Here is a 19502-nt window from a genome sequence, read left to right on the forward strand (position 1 = left end):
GATGAGAAGAACCCTCGGATGAGTTGGAAAAGCAACAGAATGAGACCAAAGGAAGAAAATCCACCTTCCTCCTTACCCAGTGGCCTCTCTCTGGTGTCCAACGGAGGCCTCTCTGCCTCACAGGAATCCAGGTCTATTTCTGCAAAATGATCCTTTTCCTGAAAAAGAAACAAGGATTCAAAACAGAGAATGGAGAGAAATATTAGAAAGAGAATGACAATGACTTGAAGGGTGTGAGATCTCATTCCATGGATGCTTTCCCAGAAAACGGATGGGCCATCAACAGACCATTATGGGATGTTCTGTCCTGTTTGGAGCCCCTTTGCAGTATCCAGAGGAAAGTCTCTCTCACCTGCTTTCTCTCCTCTGCCTGACTCAGGAGGAAACCTTCGGCCAGGGCCACCGCCTGGGAACTGGTCTCCGCTCCGCATTCCCTCACCCAGCTCTCCATCTCCGGGGGAAGGACAGCCAGGAACTGCTCCAACATCACCAGGTCCAGCATCTCAGCTTTCATGTGCCTTTCCGGCTTCAGCCACTGGTAGCAAAAGTGGTAGAGTCGGCTGCAAACCTCTCGGGGTCTATTGGCTTGCAGGTAGCAGAACCACCCAAACTGCCGGCTCTGCACCTCTGAGCGGAGGGTGTCTTCCTCACCCAGGATCTCCTGCACTTGGTTTTCCCAGAACCCCCCACTGCTCCCAGTTTGGGTGGCATGGCGTCTTCCTGTTCCAGGGCCAGCTGAGTCTCGTTCATCCATCTGTGCTCTCAGGAAGCCTCTAAGAGATCGGAAGGAACCCTTTGGTCTTCTTCCAAGTTCTGTCCGTCTTAATGAGAAGCTCTAGAAAATCCTACAAAGCAAATGCAATTGTTCTGTTAAAGAATTCGTAGGACAGGGGGGGAAATGGTTCCCTGAGCAAGCATGGATGAGTCTTGGAGGGAACCAGGGCTGGACTGCACCGCATCCCAGACCATGAGCTATCTTTTTGAAAGAAACAGGAGGAGGAAGAGGAGAAGAAATAAGTCTCTAGCCTTCTAGCAACGCAAAATGCAGAGACAACTGAAGGGATTTCTGTGAGATTAATCAACCTGGTTTTTGCTGCCTTCCACTTAGTGCATGAAGTCAGAACCGACTGACAAGGGAATCCTTTGTATCTTGTGAAAAATGGTTGTTTGGCGGGTCCTCACCCGGGGGTCCTCAGGAGTTGGTCCCCACCCCCACCCCCACTCCCCTGCTGTCTCCTTTTCTTGCACTTGGACTCTCTGCCGCTCTCAAGACAGATTCCTGGGAAGGGGTCCCGTTTTCTTTGCTCTGAGGGCCAGGTATGTATCTGACCAACCCCCTGAGGGCCAAGTGCGTGGGGCCAAAGACATTTCCCCTGAAATTTAGGCGGGAAATATTATTATTATTATTATTATTATTATTATTATTATTATTATTATTATTTGATAGGTTAACACACACACAACCTTTGATGCCAAGGTCCCTGGAGGCTCAGTGAGTAGCATCCTTCATTTCCGGCTGGTTTGCCAGCAACAATCCCTTTGGGACAGAGAGGATGTGGTCTTGGGATGCCCTGCTCTGGGTGCGAGGGGATTGCTGCAGTGGCCTCCGTGTGGAGCTGCCCTTGGAGACGACTGGGAAACTGGTTTGCAATGCAGCAGCCAGACTATGGGCTGGGATCCCTCTGTTTATTCCTGGCCTTTCTCTCTCACCTTTCCTTCCTTCCTTCCTCCACGTGGGTTTTTTTTGGGGGGGGGCAGGGGTGGCTAGTCCACCTCCTTGTCCAGCTTTGGAAAACCATTTGCACATGTTTCCTCTGTTGTGCAATGACGCTGAGCGATGTTGTGTCCTAGGGACTCCTTTGTTTAAAGAAGGGAGATTCCGTGGGAATCATTTTATTCTGAAAGGGGGGCCAAATGAGTTTGGGATCCTCTGATCTCCAGGAAGGAGAGAGTTGCAGACCTCGCCCCTCCCTGGCAGGACCCTCTCCTCCCCCTGCATGAGCAGATCAGGCCCCCCAGGCTGCCATCCTCCCCTGCTGCAGCCCTGGGACCCCCCACCGCCTCCCCACTGCACCCTCTGGGGGGAGAGAGAGAGAGGAGACTCACCAGATCCCAGGAGGGAACAGCCATGCAGCCCTTGCAGGAGAGGACTGGGGAGGGAGGGGCCTTGGCTCTGGAGGACCTGGCCCCCTCTTTCCTGTCCTCTCTAGGAAGGCAGCTCAGTTCCCTTTAACCCTTGCAAAGGCAAGTCCACCCAGCTCAGCTCTCTCCCTCTTGGCGGAACCTCGACTTTTTATTCTTTTTATGGATTTTGGGGGGCTGCACCAATGCCCAGATATCCTTTTGGGGGTGAGGCTCTTGGTTGGACTCGGAGCATCTCCCTCCCTTGGCCGGAAACCAGAGGAACAGCTTGCAGGGGAAAGGGCTTTGCAGGAGGCAAGGAACCTTCTCTTATAATTCAGGAGTGGAGAGATAGGAGGGGATCCGAGGGTCATCTAGTCCAACCCCCAGCAATGCAGGAATCTCAGCTGACATTTCAAAATCCCTCCTGGAGTCTAGCCCACCCCCAGAAACATGAATCACAGAAGAAGTGTAACCCAAGCTCATCGCCCAGATGCATCACACCTCCACCACACAAAAAGGCGTTATCTGGTGCCTCTTCTCAGTAGCCTGGCTATTCCTTTGAGATGGTAATCTTCTTTAATTCCTGGAACAATTAAATTCCTCACCCCCCCTTCCTTGCAGAGACCCATGTGGTAAACATTTGGTCAGTTTTGAGAGTCAAAATGGTGTGAGGCCTGTCTGGCTCAGACATGTGGCCTTGTTTGCTTGGAACACTTACAAACATATTATATATATATATATATATATATATACGTAATTTCTTACTACAGTTCCAAGGAAAACTGACTCTATGATTTATTATTGTTTTTAAGAGGGAACTAAAGGGGAAATTTACCAGAACACCCAATCTGTATTTGGTTTCTGTTGGAAGCCGCCCAGAGTGGCTGGGGAAATCCAGCCAGATGGGCGGGGTACAAATAATAAATATTATTATATTATTATTATTATCTGAATAAGCCAGACCGGATTGCTCAATCTTTATGATTCTAACGAATCTATCAACTAGCTTCCAGTAATGTGCAATGGAATGTGTTCTGCTAGCATGAGTGACGAAGGACAATATATCCTCTCCTACCATCCACAATATTCCCACACTAAGTTATTGAGAATCTAAGTGCCTTTGACCCGTGGAGTCTCATTTGTGCTTGTTTTCCTAATACATAACTAAGTGTGAAGGGTGTATTTTATCAACAGCCCTCCTGTGAATAAGGAAATGCAACCTCCATTGACTCAAAGAAGCAACAAGGGAATCTGCTCCAGTGTCCCATGAGGTCTGTGGGGCCCTTAAAGAAAGAGGAGCCATTTCTGTGCCCTGAGCTTTGAAAGGTCAGCAGACCTACCGGTACCTGTGAATCCTGCAGAGCTGAGCTCCCCACCCCACCCCCTCTTCTCCAGGGCCATTTGGCAGAAAGCCAAACCATCGCAATCAATCAGTCTGAAAAGATACTGTTTTTCTTTCTCATTTATTGCTTCACTTAAAACATTGGTATAAAGTACATAAAAATAATTACACAAATGTAGAGGGGAAATCTAAAATATTCTATCCTGTTTTTTTCTGCATTATTAGATCTCTCTTTATAGCGATTTGTCTTCCCCAAAATTAGGATGAAACAGGCATGAAGATGACATTGACCCACTTGAATATTTGCTTTATAAACAACAACTGCAGTTTAACATGAACAAACGGCATTCGCTGGAACTTCCCTTCCTGGAGAAATGAGCCTGGCTCCCTCCTTGGGGGCTTTTGGCCAGCAGGTCAAGACTTCCTTGTCCCAAGAGGCTTTTGGGAAGTGACAGCTTTGCATGAAAGCGCTGGTGACATGCTGCTTCTATGGGAATGTTCTATATGCTTCCAATATACCAGATATATCTATGAATTACATTAGTATGTAAGGGTTTCTTAAATTATTACACATTTCCCATGTGCTTAGCTGTTTCTATCTGAAGTGTAAGCTGCCTTGAGTCCCTCTCAGGGAGAAAGGCAGGATATTAACATGTAATATGTTCAGAATGATTGTTTGTGTAAAAATTAAGGCACTTGGCATGCAATCCGAAGGGCCCCTAGGACAAATCAGATCAACTCCTCCTATGCTGGAGAAAAGAGATTTGATGTCAGAAGCAACCTCCCAACTTCTGGCTCCTCCAATGCGTTGGGCCTCATATCCTTGGAGATCCAACATCAGCAGGGCCAACCAAAATGGAGAGCATTTGAAGGTCCACTGCCCCCCTGACACCCCCCCCCAAACTGGAGATATCCAGTCACACTCTTGAGTAATAGAACCACTTTCATATTCCCACCCCCATCTTTGGCCAGGACATTCCAAGCCCACTCCCCCCCCCCCGGGTGCTGAACTTCATGGTTAGGTTTAGGGTTAGGTGTATGGCCTTGGACAGAGTCAGTCCTGTGACCCATCTACCTCAGCAAAACTTGCAATGACCAGCAGCAGCTTTCCAGGGTTTGGCGGGGGGGACAGAGACTTAAGCAGATTGTCCAATCCTACGCTATGGAGACCGCTAGCCTGCCTGGGAGGATGTGGGGATGGTATCCCTTTGGAAATGGGGCTGCAGGAAGAAGGATGTGAAAGGAAGATGCAGCCCAGCTGAAGGCAGAACAGCAGGTTCCTCCGAGTTCTGACAGAGGAGCATCCGGAGTGCCCAGGTCCAGGTGTGTGTGTGGGGGGGGTGGGTTGCCACGGTGACAAGGACCGGCCTTCCTTTGTGACCTTTCTTGCTTCTCCCTTAAGCCACTGACATGCAGGCAGCCATTGTGGGTTAGTAATGAGGCAAGTGGAGGTTGGTGGAGATTAGGAAAGGAGTTAGGTTTCTTGTTATTTTCTCAGTTTCTTATTTTGCTTCCTTTTTCATTAAATACTTTGACAGTGGTACCTCGGGTTAAGAACTTAATTCATTCTGGTCTTAACCTGAAACTGTTCTTAACCTGAGGTACCACTTTAGCTAATGGGACCTCCCGCTGCCGCCGCACGATTTCTGTTCTCATCCTGAAGCAAAGTTCTTAACCCAAGGTACTATTTCTGGGTTAGCAGAGTCTGTAACCTGAAGCGTCTGTAACCTGAGATACCACTGTATTTGATTTTGTTTATTTTTATTTAATTCTTTTCATTTTTATTTTAACACTTTTTATTTTAACACTTTTTATTTTTTGTCCTTTATTTTAGTATTTTTTATTTTACATTTTAATTTTGTGCACATTTGTCTATATTTTGTATGTATTCATTCTGTACACAGAGGGGTAGTTGTGGTTAGGCTTAGGGCTGGGGCTGGGGTTGGGGTTGGAGTTAGGCTTGGATGGGCATTTTAGATACTTAGCTAGTTTAGAGACGACACATAAATATCAGAGAGAACTCTGTCTAAAGCCTTACTGAAATCGAGATGCACCATTTCCACAGCAGTCCTCTAATCAACAAAGTTTGTAACGCCATCCAAAGAAAGGGGAGGAGAGATTTCTCTGGTTCTACTTGTTTCTGAGAAAGGCATGCTTTAAACCTGTATATTTATGTTGTGGTATATTCAGATGAAGTGCACATAAATTTTAAAAATGATAATAAGGATATTGGCAAGTAACATGTGCAAAGGAAGAATTTGTTTAATTTGTCAACGGCCCGACCCAGTGGTGCAGACTTGAATAAAATATTGCGGGGGGGGGGGGAGGCAAGTAAGGCCCGCCTTGCACAATCAATCCCATGATGCATGCACACCATTTGAATAGCAATGCCTATAATGGGAGCGACTTTTTAAAAAAGTAATATTTTGAGCCCGAAGTTCAATTTCCTAGTAGCGCTCCTTGCCCCAAAGAAAACTTCTAGCATTTCATCTCCTCTACATGTGGCATTGTTCAGCAGTGGGAAAAGTTACCTCTTCACACCAGATGTCCATTTGATATGGCCCTTTCCAGGTTTGTCTTTCATTTGTTCTCCTATGTGTTGCCAGTAGAAGTCACAATTCTGTGGGTACTCTAGGTTGTGGAGAAAGCACCTAGAAGCTCCCTAGAGGTTGAAGTGCCAATCAAACTTCAGTTTTGCGATCTATAAATTCCAATTAGCAGTACTGGGAGTGGTTCAGATTCTGGGGCAGTGCTTTTGGCAAGCAAAGAGTGTCACAGGGACAGCCTAATTTCTCTATAAAGCAAACTGGGTCTCCAGCTGTTTTTAGACTACAACTCCCATCATCCCTAGCTAGCAGGACCAATGGGAAGAGATGATGGGAACTGTACTCCGGGAGCTGCAGGGGACCCAAGTTTGGGAAGCCCTGCTTTAAAGCAACTTTTGTATTTGGCCTGCAAAGATGGGACCTGTCCACATTTGTGTTTTGTTTTCCTCATGACCTTTGTGCGTTTATTTTTTTATTTTTTAACAGGCCAAATTGAAAGAGAAGTTGTATGGCAAGCTGTGGAAGAATAAAAGCTTGTGTTTGGGGGGAAAACACACAAAAAATGGAGGGGGGTGGTCTCAAATATTTTATTGCGGGGGGTGGGGTGGGGTGGTAAAGACCCCTGGGCCTTTAAGAGTTGGCACCTATTCCCTACACCCCCAGCTCTCAGGATGGTTACAAATAAAAATACAACATAAAAACACAAAACACCACATTTTAAAAGAGCATTAGATGTCAACCAGCCAAAGGTCTGGTTAAAAAGGTGCGGATTTGCATGGCTCCTAAAGCTGTATAATGGTTTTTTCAACCTTTGTATGGATTCTTCGATGGGAAGTGAGTTTGGAGCTCTGACTGAAGCTCTTTCCACATTCCACACACTGATAGGGTTTCTCCCCTGTATGAATTCTCTGATGTCTAGTGAGATGGGAGCTCTGACTGAAGCTCTTTCCACATTCCACACACTGATAGGGTTTCTCCCCTGTATGAATTCTTTGATGGGAAGTGAGATTGTCATTCTTGCTGAAGCTCTTTCCACATTCCACACAATGATATATTTTCTCCCCTGTATGAATTCTTTGATGGGAAGTGAGATTGTGGCTATGACTGAAGCTTTTTCCACATTCCACACAGAGATAGGGTTTCTCCCTTGTATGAATTCTTTGATGGGAAATGAGATGGGAGCTACAGCTGAAGCTCTTTCCACATTCCACACACTGATAGGGTTTCTCCCCTGTATGAATTCCTTTATGGGAAGTGAGATGGGAGCTACAGTTGAAGCTCTTTCCACATTCCACACACTGATAGGGTTTCTCCCCTGTATGAATTATTTGATGGGAAATGACATGGGAGCTCTGATTAAAACTCTTTCCACATTCCACACACCAATATGATTTTTCCCCTGTATGAATTCTCTGATGCTTAGTGAGAGAGGAGCTATCAGTGAAGCTCTTTCCACATTCCACGCACTGATACGGTTTCTCCCCTGTATGAATTCTTTGATGGGAAGTGAGAGAGGAGCTCTGACTAAAGCTCTTTCCACATTCCATGCACGGATAGGGTTTCTCCCCAGTATGAATTCTTTGATGGTAAGTGAGAGAGGAGCTCTGACTGAAGCTCTTTCCACATTCCATGCACTGAAATGGTTTCTCCCCTGTATGAATTCTCTGATGCTTAGTGAGAGAGGAGCTATCAGTGAAACTCTTTCCACATTCCACACACTGATAGGGTTTCTCCCCTGTATGAATTCTCTGATGGGAAGTGAGATGGGAGCTCTTACAGAAGCTCTTTCCACATTCCATGCACTGATAGAGTTTCTTTCCAATGAGTTTTTCTTGATGTGAAGTGGAATGGGAGCTCTGACTGCAGCTTTCTCCACACTCCAAATTTTTACGTGGCTTCTCTTCTCTGGGGAATTTGTCATGGTCACCTTTGTTCTTGATTTCTGATTTATCACAATCTGTAATGGAGACAAAAAGGGGTTAGAGCCTCAGAAACAAATGGCGAAGAACTGAAGGGAGTTGTTGTGTGTTCATTACCTGTGTTGTTTGTCATTAACCAACATATTTATTATTAGATTCTGATGAGTTGTAGAATGTGGCTTCGTTTGATATACACTAGTGGTCAAAATTGTGGGAGAATTTTGGGGGAAAGTGTATTTCAGAGGTTTGATGGCTTATAACACCACTTCTTTTGGAGTAATATCATAAAATTAATGGAATCAATTGAAAGATAATTTCATCAAGAATGCAATCCAAAAAAGTTTGTTCAATTACCTGTATTCTATAAAACGTTATACCCTTATAACCAGAAAAAGAAAGCACAACTTGCTTTGGTTGACTTTTGTCAGTGTGTTATGTGATTGCTATCAAGTTGGTTGGTTTTTTTGTATACTTTCATTTAGTGAGGTTGTAAAACATAATAAAATTATAGACATGGCATAAAGTGTTGACTGGCCACCTAGAAAGCAATGCAAAATATTCCTATTAAGTGAACAAGGCTACAGTTATGAAGAAATTAGATGAAAGATTGGGGAAAACTTAACCAAAGCTGGCATTTCTACAAATTCAGACTGGTAAAGGCAGGAAAAGGTGCACAAAGGAAAGTGATGATCGAAGAATGGAGAGACTGTCCCTACATGACAGAAGAAAACCATCTTTGTGTATACATGATGACATGGCAAATGTAATGTGAAGTTAACTGCAAGGACTGGTCTAAAGGCAGAATTCTAAGGAAAAAGCCATTTGGCTTCGCAAATGGTGCCAGCAGGAACGGTTTGGATTCTTAGATCACGGTCTGAAGTTTCTTGAAGATGGACTTCTGGCAAGAGATGGGCTGTACCTCACAAAGGTTGGGAGGAATGTTTTCGCCAACAATCTCAAAAACCTCATCAGGAGGGCTTTAAACTGACTTATGTGGGGGAGGGAGATAGTGGTCCTGAAGGTAGGAGTCTATCAAGTGCTGAAGATGATCATCCAAATGTCAAGAACCAAATGGAGCAAACAGCATGCAGACCTAGTAGTGGGAAGGAAAAATCCTTAAATAAGAGACTAGGGGGAATGATCAATGGTCTTCAATGTCTGTATACTAATGCACAGAGCATGGGAAATAAACAAGATGAACTTGAGCTCTTGGTACACCAAACTAAATATGACATAATAGGCATCACTGAAACCTGGTGGGATGAGTCTCATGATTGGAATGTAGTAATAGAGGGATACAATCTATTTCAGAGAAATAGACCAAACAGGAAAGGAGGAGGGGTGGCATTATATGTCAGGGATGTGTATACCTGTGAAGAGATCCAGGATTTAAAACTTCAAAGCCAAACTGAGAGTATCTGGGTCAAAATTAAGGGAGAGAAAAATAACAGTAATCTCATTGTGGGAGTTTACTACAGATCGCCAAGCCAAATTGAGGACACAGATGATGCTTTCCTGAAACAGATGACCAAGTATTCAAAAGGAAGTGAGATAGTAGTAATGGGGGATTTCAACTATCCTGATATTTGTTGGATGTCAAACTCAGCCAAGAGCACAAGGTCGAACAGATTCCTCACTGGCCTTGCAGACAATTTCATTGTCCAGAAAGTGGGAGAAGCAACAAGAGGATCAGCCATTTTAGATCTGGTCTTAACCAATAGTGATGACTTGGTAAGTGGGGTAGAAGTGGCAGGATCATTAGGTGGGAGTGATCATGCTCTTCTGGAGTTTATTATACAGCGGAAAGGAGCAACCAAGCATACTAAGACTCAAATTCTAGACTTTAAGAAAGCTGACTTCAGAAAATTTAGGGAAATGCTGGGAGTGATCCCATGGTCAGTAATACTAAAAGGGAAGGGAGTTCATGATGGATGGGAGTTTGTTAAAAGGGAGATATTAAAAGCACAACTTCAAGCAGTACCAATGAGACGAAAACATGGAAGGTGCCTAAAGAAGCCAGGGTGGCTATCTAAAGAACTTTTAACTGATTTAAGATTTAAAAGGGATATGTACAAAAAATGGAAAAAGGAGGAAGTCACCAGAGAGGAATTCAAAGAAATAGCCAGCAAGTGTAGAGACAAAGTCAGAAAAGCTAAAGCACAGAATGAACTCAGGCTTGCTAGAGAGGTTAAAAGCAATAAAAAGGGCTTTTATGGGTATGTCCGTAGCAAAAGGAAGAACAATGAAACAGTGGGGTCACTTAGAGGAGAAGATGGTGAAATGCGAACAGGAGACAGAGAAAGGGCAGAACTCCTCAATGCCTTCTTTGCCTCAGTCTTCTCAAAAAAAGAAAACAATGCCCAACCTGAAGAATATGGGGCAGATGATTCAGCAGGGGAAACACAGCCCAGAATAAGTAAGGAGGTAATACAAGAATACTTGGCTAGTTTAGATGTATTCAAGTCTCCAGGGCCAGATGAACTACATCCAAGAGTATTAAAAGAACTGGCAGAGGTGATTTCAGAACCACTGGCAGTAATCTTTGAGAATTCCTGGAGAACTGGCGAAGTACCGGCAGACTGGAGGAGGGCAAATGTTGTCCCTATTTTCAAAAAGGGGGAAAGAGAAGACCCAAACAATTACCGCCCAGTCAGCCTGACATCAATACCAGGAAAGATTCTAGAGCAGATCATTAAGCAAACGGTCTGTGAGCACCTAGGAAGGAACGCTGTGATCACTAAAAGTCAGCATGGGTTTCTGAAAAATAAGTCATGTCAGACCAATCTGATCTCATTTTTTGACAGAATTACAAGCCTGGTAGATGAAGGGAATGCTGTGGATGTAGCCTATCTTGATTTCAGCAAGGCCTTTGACAAGGTGCCCCATGATATTCTCATAAAGAAGCTGGTAAAATGCGGACTAGACAATGCTACCATTCAGTGGATTTGTAACTGGCTGACTGACCGAACCCAAAGGGTACTCATTAATGGCTCCTCTTCATCCTGGAGAGAAGTGACTAGTGGGGTGCCACAGGGTTCTGTCTTGGGCCCAGTCTTATTCAACATCTTCATCAATGACTTGGATGATGGGCTTGAGGGTATCCTGATCAAGTTTGCAGATGACACCAAATTAGGAGGGGTGGCTAATACCCCAGAGGACAGGATCACACTTCAAAATGACCTTAACAGATTAGAGAACTGGGCCAAAGCAAACAAGATGAATTTTAACAGGGAGAAATGTAAAGTACTACACTTGGGCAAAAAAAATGAAAGACACAAATACAGGATGGGTGACACCTGGCTTGAGAGCAGTACATGTGAAAAGGATCTAGGAGTCTTGGTAGACCATAAACTTGACATGAGTCAACAGTGTGATGCAGCAGCTAAAAAAGCCAATGCAATTCTGGGCTGAATCAATAGGAGTATAGCATCGAGATCAAGGTAGGTAATAGTACCACTATATTCTGCTCTGGTCAGACCTCACCTGGAATACTGTGTACAGTTCTGGGCACCACAGTTCAAGAAGGATACTGACAAGCTGGAATGTGTCCAGAGGAGGGCAACCAAAATGGTCAAAGGCCTGGAAACGATGCCTTATGAGGAACGGCTTAGGGAGCTGGGTATGTTTAGCCTGGAGAAGAGAAGGTTAAGGGGTGATCTGATAGACATGTTCAAATATATAAAAGGATGTCATATAGAGGAGGGTGAAAGGTTGTTTTCTGCTGCTCCAGAGAAGCGGACACGGGGCAATGGATTCAAACTACAAGAAAGAAGATTCCACCTAAACATTAGGAAGAACTTCCTGACAGTAAGAGCTGTTCGACAGTGGAATTTGCTGCCAAGGAGTGTGGTGGAGTCTCCTTCTTTGGAGGTCTTTAAGCAGAGGCTTGACAGCCATCTGTCAGGCATGCTTTGATGGTGTTTCCTGCTTGGCAGGGGGTTGGGCTGGATGGCCCTTGTGGTCTCTTCCAACTCTATGATTCTATGATTCTATGATCTCTCAAGCAAAGGTTGAAAAGATTGAACCTGTGTTAAGTGGACAGCGAAACAATGGGACAGTGTTATTTGGAGCGATGAGACCCAAATTTCCTTGCTTGGTAGTGATGGCATGAAATACGCAAGGAGAAGAATCAAAGATTTACATCCTACTTGCATTAAACCGACCGTGAAACACCCAAATAGTGTGATGATCTGGGGTTGTATGGCAGCAAAAGGTTTGGGCTGAATTTGCGTCATTAATGGGAATGTAAATGCCCCAAAATCCAGGAATGAAATACTTGAGCTCAAAGTGATGCATTCTGCAGGTGATCTTTTCCCAGATACTGAAGCATTTACATATATTAGTAGAATTATTATTATTATTATTATTATTATTATTATTATTATTATTATTCAATTTAGCTACAGAACTAAAAACTTGGTTCACTTCATGGGAAGGCGTTGTAAGGCCATAAGTAAAACTAAAGGTTACCAATGGTTACTAAAGGATTCACATTTTTTCTTTCTGACTGCTGTTCTAATAAACACTCCTTCGTAAAAGCTATTGCATTACTTTCTTCATTAAATTATCTTTCCACTGATATATAATTTTATGGTATTACTCCACACAAAAGTGGTGTTATGAGCCATCAAACATCAGAAATACACTTTTTACAAAAGGTTTCCACAATTTTGGCCACTAGTATAAGTTGTTCATTTTAAAGTTAATGTTCTTTTTATATGGGATCAGATTATTATTATTTATGTTCCATGCTTATATAAATGTTGGAAGCTGCCCAGAGTGGCTGGGGCAACCCAAAATGATGGGCAGGATATAAATAAAAATTATTATTATTACTACAGTGGTACCTCGATTTAAGAACAGTCCTGTTACGGGAAAAATTAAGTTTGTAAACCGAAGTACCACCGTATTACTGTCATCATCATCATCATCATCATCATCAGTGCTACTACTATATGAGATTTAATAAGCCTAGCTCTTCTCTGGGATGGATTTTGTTTGGCCCAGTCATGGCATCCCCTCCATCTCCAATGTCAGTCGTCTCTTTGGTCAACCCAAGACTGACAGGAGCAAAAACAAAAACAGAAAACCTGAAGCTACTTATCTTTCCTAACAATTCTGAAGGTGACATTTAAGATGGTCTGGGCAGTTCAGAGCAGCCCAATCGTGGTAGAAAAAGGAATAATTTGAGGAAGAGTGTTCAAAGAAAAAACTGCGAGTTCTGTGAAAATATATGAGGTTTGTCACATAGAGGTATTTTTTGAATTTCCAGGTAGATATGACGATCCCACAGGGATTCTTACCAAGAGAGGCCATGAGCCCACAATTCTCCTCCATGACGTCCTTATGCAAAGCTCTCTGATCAGGATCCAGCAACGCCCACTCATCGTCCGTGAAACGAACAGCAACATCTTCAAAGCACACTGGACCCTAAAAGAAAAAGGGAAATGTCCTCCTCTGAGACAGCATCAATATAATCTGCTACACAATGCTCTGTTGTTTCCTTCCTGTAAGTTGCGGTGTTGTTTCAGTAGGAATTCTTTGCTGCACATTTTACTGATCTATCTAGAAATAAATTAAGCCTATTTTTGATGGCCATCTGTCTTGGATGGTCTAGAAGAGATTCCCGCAATGCTGGGGGTCTCCTGGCTCTGAGAGACAAGCATGGTGGGTGACTTACAGCAAAAGCAGAGAGAGCCACCGGTGTCTCCTCCTTCTCCTGACCCACCTCTGCCTCTCGACCTCCCTCCCTCCACCCACTTGACTCCTTCCTCTTCTGCCTCTTATTCTGCACTGCATTCTGCCACAGAGTCTCCCAGCTCACTAAGCCCTGTTACCCCTTCAGCTTCTGACACCTCCTCTTCCCAGGCTTCATTCTCTTCCTCCTCTGACCGCCCATCCTTCTTCTACCTCCACTCCTTGGGCTCTGAGCCATCTTCCCTACCTGGTTCCCCAGCGGCTTCCTCCCACCATTCCTCTGTGCCCAACCAGTCCATGACATTGCTCCATCCCTCGGCCTCTGTCCCCACAAGGCAGCTTCCCCTGACCTGATCTGGTTCCACAGCTGCTGCTTCCCTTCTGCCACCATGAAAAGACGGATCAGGAGGTCTTGCCGGCATCATTCTGTCACCTGCAAGAGAAAAAATGTAAACAGGACGCCAGGAGTGTCTGCTTCTCTCACAGGTGAAGCATGGCATCTCAAACTACAGATGGGCCTTTGAGAAAGACTTACCTGCTGAGAGCATTTGGACGTTTGTGCCCATTTCATATGTTTGTTGTGCAGAAATACATCTCCCCTCCTCTGGACCCTTGTTCCCAACTGTCTCCCCCCGCAAAAAGATGAAAAGAACCCTCAGATGAATTGGAAAAACAACAGAATGAGACCAAATGGAGAAAAACCACCTTCCTCCTTACCCAGCGGCCTCTCTCTGGTGTCCAACGGAGGCCTATCTGCCTCACAGGAATCCAGGTCCATTTCTGCAAAATAATCCTTTCCCTGAAATAGAAACAAGGATTCAAAACAGAGAATGGGGAGAAATATTAGAAAGAGAATGACAAAGACTTGAAGGGTGTGAGAACCCATTCCAGATGGGCCATCAGCAGACCATTATGGGATGTTTTCTGTCCTGTTTGGAGCCCCTTTGGAGTATCCAGGGGAAAGTTTTTCTCACCTGCTTTCTCTCCTCTGCCTGACTCAGGAGGAAACCTTCGGCCAGGGCCATCGCCTGGGAACTGGTCTCCGCTCCGCATTCCCTTACCCAGCTTTCCATCTCCAGAGGAAGGACAGCCAGGAACTGCTCCAAGATCACCAGGTCCAGCATCTTAGCTTTCCTGTGCCTTTCCGGCTTCAGCCACTGGTGGCAAAAGTGGTGGAGTCGGCTGCAAACCTCTCGGGGTCCGTTGGCTTGTAGGCAACTGAACTGCCTTAACTGCTGGCTCTGCACCTCTGAGCAGAGGGTGTCCTCCTCACCCAGGATCTTCTGCACTGGGTTTTCCCAGAATCCCCCACTGCTCCCAGTTTGGTTGGCATGGCCTCTTCCTGTTCCAGGGCCAGCTGAGTCTTGCTCATCCATCTGTGCTCTCTGGAAGCTTCTAAGAGATCTGAAGGAACCCTTTGGTCTTCTGCCAAGCTCTGTCTGTCTTAATGAGAATCTCTAGCAAATCCTGCAAAGCAAATACAGTGCTACCTCTGGTTAAGTACTTAATTCGTTCCGGAGGTCCGTTCTTAACCTGAAACTGTTCTTAACCTAAAGCACCAAAATAGGAAATTCTTTCCAGTAGCACCTTAGAGACCAACTGAGTTTGTTCTTGGTATGAGCTTTCGTGTGCATGCACACTTCTTCAGATACACTGAAACACTGCATGCACACGAAAGCTCATACCAAGAACAAACTCAGTTGGTCTCTAAGGTGCTACTGGAAAGAATTTCCTATTTTGTTTCGACTATGGCAGACCAACATGGCTACCCACCTGTAACTAAAGCACCAATTTAGCTAATGGGGCCTCCCGCTGCCGCTACGCCGCCAGAGCACGATTCCTGTTCTTATCCTGAAGCAAAGTTCTGTAACCTGAAGCGTATGTAACTCGAGGTACCACTGTACATTGTTCTGATACAGAATTTGTAGAATTTGTAGAACATGGGCGGGGTGGTGGTGGTTCCCTGAGCAAGAATGGATGAGTCTTGGAGGGAACCAGCGCTGGACTATACTGCATCCAAGATCATGAGCTATCTTTTTGAAAAGAAAGAGCAGGAAGAGGAGAAGAAATAAGTCTCTAGCCTTCTAGCAATGCAAAATGTGGAGGCAACTGAAGGGATTTCTGTGAGATTAATCAAGCTGGTTTCTGCTGCCTTCCAGTCAATGCATGAAGTCAGAACTGACTGACAAGGGAATCCTTTGTATTTTGTGAAAAATGGATGCTTGGCTCTAGTGGGGGTCCTCACCCGGGGCTCCTCAGGAGCTGCTCCCCACCCCAACCCCCCACTCCCCTGCTTCTGTCTCCTTTTCTTGCACTTGGACTCTCTGCCGCTCTGAATTCAGACTCCTGGGGTGGGGTCCCTTTTTCTTTGCTCTGAGGGACAGGTATGTATCTGGCCAACCCCCTGAGGGCCAAGTGGGCAGGGACAAAGACATCTACCTTGAAATTTAGGCAGGAAATTTTATTATTTTTATTATTATTAGATAGCGTAACACACACAAACAGCCTTTGATGCCAAGCTCCCTGGAGGCTCAGTGAGTAGCAGCGCCCAATTCCGGCTGCTTTTCCAGCAACAATCCCTTTGGGACAGAGAGGATGTGGTCCTGGGATGCCCTGCTCTGGGTGCGAGAGGATTGCTGCAGTGGCCTCCGTGTGGAGCTGCCCTTGGAGATGACTGGGAAACTGGTTTGCAATGCAGCAGCCAGGCTATGGGCTGGAATCACTCTCTTTATTCCTGGCCTTTCTCCCCCCCCCCCCCTTTCCTTCCTTCTTCGTCCAGCTTTGGAAAAGCATTTGCACATATTTCCTCTGTTGTGCAATGACACTGAGCGATGTCACACAGAGTTAAAGTCCTTGGGACTCCTTTGTTTAAAGAAGGGAGATTTCGTGGGAGTCATTTTTTTCTGAAAGGGGGGGCCGAATGAGTTTGGGATCCTCTGATCTCCAGGAAGGAGAGCGTTGCAGACCTCGCCCCTTCCTGGCAGGACCCTCTCCTCCCCCTGCATGAGCAGATCAGGCCCCCCAGGCTGGCCCCCTCCCCTGCTGCAGCCCTGGGACCCCCACCGCCTCCCCACTGCACCCTCTGGGGGGAGAGAGAGAGGGGAGACTCACCAGATCCCAGGAGGGGACAGCCATGCAGCCCTTGCAGGAGAGGACTGGGGAGGGAGGGGCCTTGGCTCTGGAGGACCTGGCCCCCTCTTGCTTCCTGTCCTCTCTAGGAATTCAGCTCGGTTCCCTTTAACCCTTACAAAGCCGAATCCTCCCAACTCAGCCCTCTCTCGCTTGGCAGAACCTCGGCTTTTTATTCTTTTTATGGATTTTGGGGGGCTACGCCAATGCCCATATATCCTTTTGGGGGTGAGACTCTTGGTTGGACTCTGAGCATCTCCCTCCCTTGGCCAGAAACCAGAGGAACAGCTTGCAGGGAAAAGGGCTTTGCAGGAGGCGAGGAACCTCCTCCTCGAAGTCAGGAGTGGAGAGATAGGAGGGGATCCGAGGGTCATCTAGTCCAACCCCCGGCAATGCAGGAATCTCAGCTGAAGCATCCATGGCAGATGGCCGTCCGATCTCTGCTTAGAAACCTCCAAGGAAGGAGAGTCCAGTACCTCCCAAGAGAGACCTTTCTCCTGCCAAACTGCTCTTAGATGTCCCTCAAGGCAGCGGGTCCTGAGTTCTAGCACTGTATCGCCATTAATCCGACTTTTTTGTTTGATCCTTTTTTCTTTCTGAGTCAAAGGTTTTTAAGATTTTTTTCCTAATTTTAAGATAATCCTGCAAATGAATTGAATTGTTTACAATAACGTTTCAAATAATTGTACATTGTTCAGTCAGAATCGTTGTTGTAACTTTGTTGTAAGCCGGAGAAAAGAAGCTTGCCCCACTTTCCATCTTCCAGCCCTTGAGATCTGGACACTCTCTGGTGTCGCTGGATCAAGTTGATCAATTTCCTTGCATTACCTAAAGAGTTTTAAAGGGATTTTGAATAAACGTGCAATTAATTGTTACTGTTTTGAATTTCATCCTGTTGCATTGGGCAAAAGACCCTTCTTCTGAGCCACGCCAATAAAACTCAGAGACTAGAGGAGCTAGGAGTCCATTTTGTTTTCTTTATTGCAAAGCAATAAGGGTTACAGTCGAATCATTTCGCAAGCCCGCAACCCCGCCCAAAGGTCTGGGCAGGGGTATTTATAACATTTCAGACAAGGCATTTCAAATTAACCAATAATATTTCACTACATCATTTTAGTTTAATACGCATGTACATTACCTAATCTAATACGCACGCGCAATAAGCATTTCTAACTGAACCTTGGTTCTCACCGATTTGTTACATCTTCGTTAGTTTGCATGCATGGGAATCTGTTTTAAGCCTTTGTGCATGGAAATCTGTGTTAGGCCTTTGTTCTATGTGTCAACTTATGTACTAGCTTTATGAATGTGATTGACGTATTTGCTGTCCTTCTTTCCCAGTAGGGAAGGTATTTTGCAAAGAATCATCAGTTTCCTTAAAGCAACAGGTTACCATAGCATTTCTATTATAGCATATTCAATGATTTATTGGGGTTCACATTATATTCATTGTGGCCCCTTTGGGCCACTGCTACATTCCCCCCTTTCAAGCTAAAGGTGCGAGACTACTTGCACCGATCAGCTTGACTCTCAAGGAACTCATTTTGACCATCCTGAGGCAGTTGGTGGTATCTGCGTTTGGGCCATGTTTTTGGGCTATGTTGGAAAATATTGATATACAGATTGTTACCTAAATTTGGTACAGGGTTGGCACCATTCCGTTTAGCCAATAAGACCAGTGCCAGTCCCCCCACCAACATTCAAAAATATATTATCATTGCCATATTTGGGTGAGGGTGCTAATAATAATAGGGGAATCTTTTTAGATGTGGAGGTTAGGGTCAAAGAATCTTCAGGCTTCCTCTTCTGCGTAGAGCAAAACAGCTTCCAGGGTGTTCTCTCGTTGCCCGTGGCCAGGCTCTTTTCCAGGTAGAGCCTGACGCAGGGGTCCTGTTGGTACAAAATCAATTCTAAGTCTATTGGTACAAAGTCAATTTGAAATCAGAGTCTTGGGCCTAAGCACACGTCCTGGTGCCTACAAATAAAGGTGAATCCAAGGAGCAACCCCCCAGCAATCGTAGTCTGTGGTCAGCAAAAACGGCAAACAGTCCTCGCCAGCGCGGTGTCAATGGCTCGTCCATTCACCGTTTCAGCCAAATGTGTACTGGTGCGCTGGTGCAGAGGCCATCAAAGGGGTATGCCCAAGGACCCACCTGTGGAGAAAAAGAAACAAAACACGGGAGAGAGACTGCACTTGTTGACATAATGCATGTCCCCCCGACAACCACCAGCCCACTGTTGACCCTCAGGAGAAATTGGGGTGGGGTCTGCAAACAGGGCAATAGGGAGCAGCTCTGACAGAGTTGGGTTGCCAGACAGAGCTTGGCCATTGAGTTCGGTTCAGAGCCATCGGTAGGTCACTCTCATCGTCCCACACTCCTGTGGCGGCCAGCTTGGCAGGGCTGCCAACTCCGCACTACGGTGTTTCATTTGGACAATGGAGTTAATCCCTCAATGTGCTCATTCAAAGGGTGACAATTTCAGGGTTCTTTTTGGGTAACAACGAATTCTGGACAGGGCAAAAGGAAGGGCCTCTGTCTATTTTAACACAGTCTCCGAAGTGTTTGCTTTTTCCATTCCCCCCAATACTCCTGAAACCAGAGCCATCTTCAGGCTCCTCTCATCGTCCCATGCTCCTGTGGCAGCCAGCTTGGCAGGCCGCCAACTCCTTGGCGGGCCACCAACTCCGCTCCACGATATTACGTTTTGACGATGGAGTCACCTCAATGTGCTCTACAACATGGG

General features: G+C 45.5%; 1 protein-coding gene across 1 annotated transcript in view; it reads right to left on the reverse strand.

The window, feature by feature from the left end:
• Positions 1-19502, reverse strand: part of LOC117045136 — a 506969-nt gene that overhangs the window by 388926 nt on the left and 98541 nt on the right. The window contains 1 exon segment of the mRNA XM_033145927.1: positions 6822-7826. Within this exon segment, the coding sequence (XP_033001818.1) occupies positions 6822-7826 (1005 nt within the window).

Source organism: Lacerta agilis, chromosome 4 (assembly GCF_009819535.1).
Source record: "Lacerta agilis isolate rLacAgi1 chromosome 4, rLacAgi1.pri, whole genome shotgun sequence".
In the NCBI taxonomy this organism is placed as follows: Eukaryota; Metazoa; Chordata; class Lepidosauria; order Squamata; family Lacertidae; genus Lacerta; species Lacerta agilis.